Below are 8758 nucleotides of genomic sequence, written 5' to 3'. Positions count from 1 at the left end.
GACACCAGATGATCGGCCCAACTCTACTTCAGAGGAGATCTACCAGAAGCAGCTTCTGGACAAGACGGTTATAGTGCCAACTACAGGCCTGGTATGCTAACTACAGCGTTTTCAGTCCCTCAGCATTTCCACAGATTTTTTTCCTCTGTGTTTTCGCGTTTCAGCATGAAAAATTGTGTAGACAGGGCCTCTGTTTCACTGAATCTAACACCTGACGCTGAAGTCTTCTGTTATCACTGGTGTTACTGTGATCCAGTACTGTGAACCAATTCATAGGCTAACGGTTTGCTGAAATCGCCTCTCCAGGATGCCGACTGACAGGAGAAATTAGTTCTACATGACACATCACAGGACTTCTTTTTAAGTTTTATAAACAATAATTAGCATGACTATGTAAATGTGGTGATTGCCTCTGAGTGCTGTTTGCAGCGTGGATTTGCATGTGCCTCAGGGCAGACCACTCCCTCAGGCCCTGAATGTAACATGCTAATCATCAGTGTGTTTGCATCTCTATGATTGCAGTTAGCCTCATGTTGCTCATCATGTTTAGGTTTTGTTTTTAATCTCTCTCTCTTCACAAACTGGGACAAAGATGTTGGTAAGTGTAGGTGGAAATTAATACATCTCTGTGTTATTCTCCAAAGGTAAACTCTCTCTGACAGTTTGAGTTTCAGGGTTAACTGGTGTGACTGCACAGATTCAACAAGTGTTTGGCCTCGGTCTGGGCACGCTGAAAAAGATTTTAGAGTAAGAGCAGCTGTGTGCAGAGCCACTGTGAACGGGACTCTGAGGCGGTCTGAAGCGGTCTGTGCCCTGCTGGTCTCACCACAGCTCCCCCCTCGTCCCTATGAACACTTCCTGTCCTGTTACCATAAATCTGCTAGAAGAGCCTCACTGCAAAAGTCACATGCTCCTGCTCCCTTTGTTTCCCACAGAAACACCCTGAGTGTGTGTGTGAGAGAGTGTGTCTGAGTGTGTAGGAGAGGACAGAAGAAAAACACCACAGCCAGGAGAAGGGGATGAGTGCTGGATTGAATATGTCTGAAGGAAACATATTAAATATTAAAGTTTAAGAGCTGTGTTTAAAGTGCACACACTCACAGAAAGGAGAGTTATCTGCAAGTTTAGAGAGGTTGTCAGCTCATCAGTGATGCGCTTTAAGTTATTATAAGTGTATATTTTTTAAATGAATGTTTTTTGTTGTAATGATGCATTTTTTTAGAGGTGAACAGAAAAATATTGATTGAATATATCAAAATTAAGTACAGATGAAATGTAAAAGGGTGTATCAGTATACTAGAGTAAGTGTGAAATAAATTTTGAGAAACTCTGTTTGTGCTGCAATGTGTGCAGAATATAATTATGTTTATCAGGCTCTTATTGAGCAGCACTGTCTTCATGCCTTCTTCTCTAAAACTCTGCAGACATTACGGTAGTTGACACAACAGCCCAGAGAGGAATTCAAGGAATGTGGAAAGCTCTGATTCACAATGAAACTAGACTAAAACGTGTCAAACTTCACACTAAATACAGCTTTTAACTCCAGCTTACAGAAACTTTCCTCCTCACAGAGTCTGATTGATAAACTGTGCACTGTGCAGAGAAGCCAGGCTGGATAAGTCCCCCCTGATCCCTTCATGGCCTTAATGTGAAATAAAACTCCTCATTGGTTGTTTCAAGCCATGGCAGAAGAAATTTCTTTGTTTATCTGTAACTCTGGGAACTTTTTCAGAGCGGTGGATTTTTCACCACATCAAAAGTTTCTATCGACATCTGCCTAGTAACAGCAAGTCTTCCCATTGGTGCAGCTGCAGTCTCCTCCCGTCTGTGTGTTGCTCTGAACTCACACTCGCAAACTCTTTGTGAAATAATTTGACAAACTTTTCATTGCTGAGGTCACAGATGATGCAGTTTCACACTTCCAGAAAAAAAAGACGTTGAGTTTAGTTTGAAAAGTGTTTTTGTATGTACTAACACTGAGATATCTATAAGAAAAACTTCCCTTTTTCTCAGAGCAGCTCTGGCAGACAGAAAAGAGCATTTCAAATGCAGTCAGTTTGTAGATAACCCACCTAACACAAGTGATGAGCAGCAAACACAGTAATATTCAGTACAGACTCAGAGAGAGTTGACCTCACAGAGACAAAACGTACATCTGTAGTCTGATCGATAGGTTAGTAATATCCTGTATATACCATATGAAAATCTTATACAAAAGAGATGTATATAAACATCTCCCTTGTATGTATGGTGTCAGCTGACGTAGTAAAGTGTAGAAATAAAAGGTGGATGCAGCACAGAGGAAGAAGCATGTTGACGCTCACAGAGCGAACAGGGAGCATGCCCAGAAGTTCTGAGAGGATCAATCTGCACGTGGAGTTCAGTGACACCTCCGTGTGTATTGACAGGCCTGATACATGTCACTGAGCCGATCTATAAAATAAAGTGTGCGTTATTGTGAGCAACAGGACTCTGTAGGCAGCTTGTAGTCCATGTGCTCCCCTCATGTCCTCAGAGCTGCTCTTAATTACTCTCACAGGAGGAAGAGGAGGAGGTGAGCCCATATCGCCCCCTACTGGCAGCCAAGCGCTCCTCCCTCCCCCCAGGACGGACTGAAGTCTCCCAGCCGGAGCCCCGGACCTCCCACCGCCTCCCCTCCTCCTCCTCCTCAGAAGCTCGGCGGCTATATAGGAGGAGGAGCCCACAGGCTTTCCTTATAGATGTGTATATAATAGAATCCCTTCCTCGCGCGCTCCCTCGCAGACTGCTCGTCGCTTTGATCCCCCTCCCTCCGCCCCCTGAACAACAGCTGACGTCATTGCGCGCACCCTCCTCCCCCTCTTCGTGAGCGAGAACGCAGATGGACGCGGTGTTTGTTACGTGTGCGCGTTAGCAGAGCGCGAGGCAGGGGTTTTTGTCTCGCGGAGAGAAGCGCTCTGAGCTTCAGAGGGCTCGCGCACACCAAAGGAGCAGCAGCACGCAGCAGCAGCAGCAGCCCCGCAACAAGAGCTCGATTCAACCCGCAGAGGAGCCGCTGCCCGACCCGCACAGACTCTCTGTAACAGGCTGGTTATAACACACCAACACTTTTTATACACATCACAACTTCATCATGGAGGACCAGCTGCTCTGCTGCGAGGTGGACTCCATCCGGAGAGCCTACCAGGACGTGAACCTGCTCACAGACCGGGTCCTGCACACCCTGCTGCGAGCAGAGGAGAACTACCTACCCTCACCCAACTACTTTAAGTGCGTGCAGAAGGAAATAGTTCCTAAAATGAGGAAGATCGTCGCCACCTGGATGTTAGAGGTACTCCACTCAACTTTGTTTGTGTGTGTGTCTGTATATATATATATATATATATATATATATAAATGTGTGTGTGTGTGTGTGTGTGTGTGTGTGTGTGTGTGTGTGTGTGTGTGTGTGTGTGTGTGTCTTTGTGTGTGCTGCCTATGTGTGTGTGTTAAAGTGTGTAAGCGTGAGTGAACAGAGCTGATCTAACACATTGGGGATGAATGTGAGTGTTTAAAGCTTACGGTGTGTTATGTTAAACGCGTAGAAAAGTATGTCCTCGTGAGTTCTGGGTGGTCCCTCGGCCATAAGAGGCGATCCTGGCTGCAGACTGCTCTTCTGCGTGGAAACCCTCAGTGACACTTAATTCATTATAATCATTATTTTCTAGAGGCTTCTCAGGTGTAAAATCAGGAGAAAAATATTCCAAAATAAAAGCAATGTACACGTATGCAGTCCGGCCCGTGCCAGTATTACGCGCCATCTTTGTTGTCGCATGAGGAGAATTTTAATCTCTTTAAAAATCTAAAACGTGTCAGTCCGTGTCAGTAAGTCCGTTAAAGGTAGCAGAAATGCTTCTTCATGATAAGGCGGCTCGGTTCTGTGTGCCACGGTCGGTTCGGCTGCTTTCAGCAGGGAAACGTGTCTGTTTGAGTCCGCGGAGCAGCGCTGCCCGCGGGGCTCGCGCCGGGAAAAAAGCGTTTATTCGCGGATTATCAGGAAAACAATTATTTACAACTGTCGGGTTTGATAGCTAAGATATTTCTTCACATTTAAGTGCGTTTTTTAGTAAAATTCGGAGCATCTTTATATTTTTTATTAATTTTTGAACTTCTGCATCGGAGAGCCGAGCAGAGCACGTGAAGAATCACCTCCGCGTGAGAAATGATTTTTATAAAATTCACACGTGTCACAATTCGACATATTTGATCGTCATCCGATCAGGTAATCGATGAGGATCATTTACATATCGGTTTGGAATGCGCTAATAATTTTTAAACATTTTTAAATATTTTTTGAAAAGATGACGAAGTTGAAATTAGAGAGTGAAACTTCGATGGACGCCACCTTTGTGTCTCAGTCAGAACTGACTGCAAACTAATTCCGCTCTTTCCATCCCTGCTGCACTCAAATGAGACTTTTTCTTTCTCTTTATATTAAAAGAGCATTTTAAATTTGGGGTTCTTGGTAATTTGAAGCGTAAACGAAGTGGATGCTCACTTTGTTCAGACGAGTGATTTTTTTGTTCGGGTTTTGCGCACTGAGGAGGAGAAGATAAAAAATCCTGCAGGCTTGTAAGCTCCTTTCTTTCCTTTTCCAGGTGTGCGAGGAGCAGAAGTGTGAGGAGGAGGTGTTTCCGCTGGCTATGAACTATTTGGACAGATTTTTATCAGTGGAGGCCACCAGGAAAACCAGGCTGCAGCTGCTTGGGGCCACGTGCATGTTTCTAGCATCCAAGATGAAGGAGACGGTTCCTCTGACGGCGGAGAAACTCTGCATCTACACCGACAACTCGGTGCATCCTGGAGAGCTGCTGGTAACTCACCTCAGCGTGTTATATAACTAATGTACAGAAAGTGAACAGCTGCAGGGAGCAGGGTGTGAGCAGAGCAGGGCCACTTCACAGGAAATGTTTTATTCCCGCGTGTAGGGGAAATACACGTGATCCAATCAATCGATCAATCGGTGAATTTAAAGGTGTAAACAAACATCAGAGCAGCTGAGGGTGAATGGCTGCCTGTGACTCTCTCATGGTGACTGCAGGCCTCTCTCATTTCATGAATGGTCTCAGCCGCTGCCAAGAAAATACTGCGTCGCAGCGCCCCCTAGCGGAGACAGAGTAGATTGCAGCAAAGAGACAACTCAAAGAGCTACAGACATACTTCTCTCTTAAATTAGACACTGAACTGACACAGGTCACTTTCAGTCTGTGGTGTAAGGCTGCATGGATGCTAGAAAGGTGAAGATAGTGATACACAGAGCTAGTGAAGTGTCTGACCCGTAGGAGTTGAACACATGTCTGACAGGCTGTCTCTGCCTTCTCCAACCTCAGCAGATGGAGCTGCTGGTTCTGAACAAGCTGAAATGGGACTTGGCTTCAGTCACACCTCACGACTTCATCGAGCACTTTCTGTCCAAGCTGGAGATCTATCCGTCCACCAAGCAGATCCTCCGCAAACACGCGCAGACCTTCGTGGCTCTGTGTGCGACAGGTGGGACGCCTTTTCTGTCTGTTGTCTGTCCCTAGTTTAAACCAGAATCCAGATTTCTGATGACAGGAGGAATTCACTAAAGGTGAATCTCCAACATCAGCCTGGTGATGGTACCATGGCTGATCCTTCCTCCCTGCTCTGTAGGTTTCTTAATACACGCTCTACTTCTTTCCACAGATGTCAACTTCATCGCCAGCCCTCCATCCATGGTGGCAGCGGGTAGCGTGGTGGCAGCAGTTCAGGGTCTCTACCTGAAGAGTCAGGACGCCTCCTTGTCCTCCCAGAATCTCACCAACTTCCTGTCGCAGGTCATCCGCAGCGACCCGGTAAGCTGGCAGGGATCAGTGTGACGGGCTGCTGCTGTCATCTCAAGGCTGCACTGTTGCTCACTCTAGCTCCTCTCCTTTCCTCTCAGGACTGCCTGCGAGCGTGTCAGGAGCAGATCGAATCCCTGCTGGAGTCCAGCCTGAGGCAGGCCCAGCAGCACGCCGGCAGCACAGAGAGCAAACGCGTGGAGGAGGACGTGGACCTGTCCTGCACGCCCACAGACGTCAGAGACATCAACATATGAGCGAGAGATGAGTGCGTCGCCCCGTGACCTGATGATCGATGGATGATGTCCACAGAGGGGGGGGCCCTCACATGAACTTAGCTCCTCCTCCTCCTCCTCCTCCTGTTATCATGGCCGCCGTGTCACTCACATGGATGAAAAGATGGGACTTCATGCCCCCTGCCTCAAGCTCGCCCTGCAACTACAACCCAAGTACTTTGTCCCCGCCCTCCCCACACACTCTCTCACACACACACACACACTCACACTTTAATGTGGGAAAATAAAGTACCAGAGAGAGACGGGGAGCTGGGTGGGCTGAAGTCACAGAGCAGGTTTTGACCTGAGAGATACTTCAGTAGAAATCTTATAAACTTTGCTGCACACACACAGAGCGTGTGCAGTAGGTCTCTGTAGGCTGTCCACGTCTGACGCAACAGCTGTGTTGTTTCCACTTCCTGTCCGAGCCGTGTGACCCTGGTGTATCTGTGCTTGCTCCTGTTCGTCACTTTATCACCTTTCACGTCAGACCTTCTCTGCTCTGAGCTGGAAGCCTCCATGTTCCCTGAAGCCAGTCTCTGACATCAGACGAGCAGAGCGGTCCACAGGTGCTTACAGGGCTGGGCGATACATTCCTCCCCTTCTGTTTTCAGTATCACAGCGTCATGACGTCATGAGTTTAGACCATGAGGCTGGATGAGTCCTCTGCAGACTCAGACCAGTGCGTGCAGACGCTCCCTCTGTGTGGAGGTGGTTTCCTGGCCCCACCCTGTGCTTCAGTAATCCATCTCTCTCTGTGTAGTTCAACCATTCCGACTCACTTATTAAAGAAAAAAAAAGCACTTTTGGTCAGCGCCGCTGGTCGTCTAAAGAAAAAAAAATCACATTTTGTAAAACAACACTTCGAGGAGTGGACAGGGCCGTGGGACGGGGTGGACGGCTGGTGGAGAGGTGCAGCTGGCTCTGACCTGTTCACCTGACAGGAACAGGAAGTGACCAGAATGGCAGAAACACTTTTTTTTCCTAAAGAACCAGACTGAATGCTGCTCGACGTGCCGTGGGTCTGCTGTTCTGCTGACGCTGCCTCACAAGGCTGAGCTTTAGTTTGACCGGCGTTTCTGACTGGCAGAGCTGCTCATACATCCTGTAGAGTGCAGATCCAAAACCAGAAAGGAGTATTATTGTCCACTGGAAATAATGCTTCATTTCAGATAGTGTTATTTATTTCTCTAGCTTGTTTTCTCCCCCTAGCTGTCCAGAAATGTTAGTCAAACTAAAGCTGGTCTGAATCAGCAGGGCAGCCCGTCTCCAGCCGACACACCAGAGGAAAGTGTGTTGAGACTATTGAAATGATTTTGCACAAAATGGGGCTGCGTTGCTTGGGGGGCATGAATTAAAAAAGAAAAGAGGAAAGCTGAAAAAACAGCAAAAGTGGCAAAAAAGGTGAAGGCTCAACAGGGAGGTGTGTCTTAATGCTGTAGAGTTAAAGTCAGGGTTCTCGCGCAGAGCGAAGGATGATGGACGACGACTCTTCAGATCCAGACCTACAGCGCGTGGGCCTGTGTGGGAACCCTGAAGCGTAGGTTTCTGATTGTACATTAAGGATAGAGAGGGGGAGATAAAACACTCCTTGTATTCCGCTGCTATAGAAAATAAATCCCAGCTACGTGTTTTTAAAAAAGACAAAATGAGACAGGATTGAAACGATGCTTTTCTCTTGTTGTTTGCTGCTACTTTTTATACATGTCAATATACTGCCATTTTAGGGTTGAATTTTCTCATAGAAAATCGTGTTATTGACATCCTCATTGTATGTAGATCTTATGTGTTTTTGTTAATAATTACGTTGAATGATTTTCCGAACTATTCCAAAAAGAGAAAAAAAAAAAGAAAAAGGAGACAATGTACAGAAATGCTTTGATCCAGGATACCTCATGTGACAGTCCAGATGGTTCTCTGATTTGTAGTCTGTATGTGTGGAGTTCTTGTTGATTGTGCGTGTTGGCTCTGTTAGGAGGCAGAGGACGGGAGCAGCAGCCAGGCCGTGCTGTGATAATGGTGCCATAACAGAAAATGGGATCTGTATAACTCTGTTGAGTGTTAAGCTGTCTCGCTGAAAGAGACTTTATCCCCCATCAGGCCCATGGTGGCCTTCTCTCCTTCCCCTTTTTATATTTATAAAAGAGAAAAAAGCTTTTTGCTCCACTTGTCAAACTGTCAGTGAGTTGTACATAGATTCAGTGTCAGTGTATTCAGTAAGCCATAGACGATGACGACTCTTTGTTTTTACAAATCATTCTACACACTCGTGTCAACTTCACTCCAGTTCATCTGTGACAAACTGAGTGTTCATATATGTGTCAGCTACACAATAAAAACATGAATTAGATCAAAACTGCCTCTGTTCTCTTCATTTTGTGCTGCTTCTTCCTCTATCGGTTGGTTCTGCAGAAAATAACTCGATCATTGAGTTTCAGACCGTCTGCAGTCCACATTTCTACTAAACTGTCCACCAAAAGTTCTAAAATTCACTTTTTTATATTTTACTGGAAGTTATTTTGTCCCTTCAGGCACATAGTAGATAAACCACAGTATCTGTGTCTCAGTCCAGGGCTGCAGATTTTCAGCACACAGCACTGTATGCTGGATAACAAATGGACGTAGTCTCTGTGACGTCTGTTTCTGAAAAGCAGGTTTGAA

At 46.3% G+C, this 8758-nt stretch overlaps 1 protein-coding gene across 1 annotated transcript; it reads left to right on the top strand.

Moving 5' to 3' along the window:
• Positions 1-2786: 2786 nt before the first annotated feature.
• Positions 2787-8427, top strand: ccnd1 (cyclin D1). Its single transcript, XM_074667245.1, has 5 exons — positions 2787-3310; positions 4617-4832; positions 5349-5508; positions 5686-5834; positions 5924-8427. The coding sequence occupies exons 1-5, from the start codon at positions 3113-3115 to the stop codon at positions 6077-6079; spliced, it is 879 nt and encodes a 292-aa protein (XP_074523346.1). The 5' UTR covers positions 2787-3112; the 3' UTR covers positions 6080-8427.
• The last annotated feature ends 331 nt before the right edge of the window (positions 8428-8758 follow it).

The sequence above is a fragment of the Halichoeres trimaculatus genome, unplaced genomic scaffold (assembly GCF_033239565.1).
Source record: "Halichoeres trimaculatus isolate MK-OKI-2021-1 unplaced genomic scaffold, fHalTri1.1 fHalTri1_scaffold_3, whole genome shotgun sequence".
Lineage (NCBI taxonomy): Eukaryota > Metazoa > Chordata > Actinopteri > Labriformes > Labridae > Halichoeres > Halichoeres trimaculatus.
This window is presented reverse-complemented; position numbering and strand designations above follow the sequence as displayed.

Excerpts from the sequence above, each read along its gene's own strand:
- ccnd1 (XM_074667245.1), top strand. The coding sequence starts at position 3,113 with ATGGAGGACCAGCTGCTCTGCTGCGAGGTGGACTCCATCCGGAGAGCC. Across the intron at positions 4,833-5,348 it reads TGCATCCTGGAGAGCTGCTG|CAGATGGAGCTGCTGGTTCT; the intron begins GTAACTCACCTC and ends CTCCAACCTCAG. Across the intron at positions 5,509-5,685 it reads CGTGGCTCTGTGTGCGACAG|ATGTCAACTTCATCGCCAGC; the intron begins GTGGGACGCCTT and ends TTCTTTCCACAG.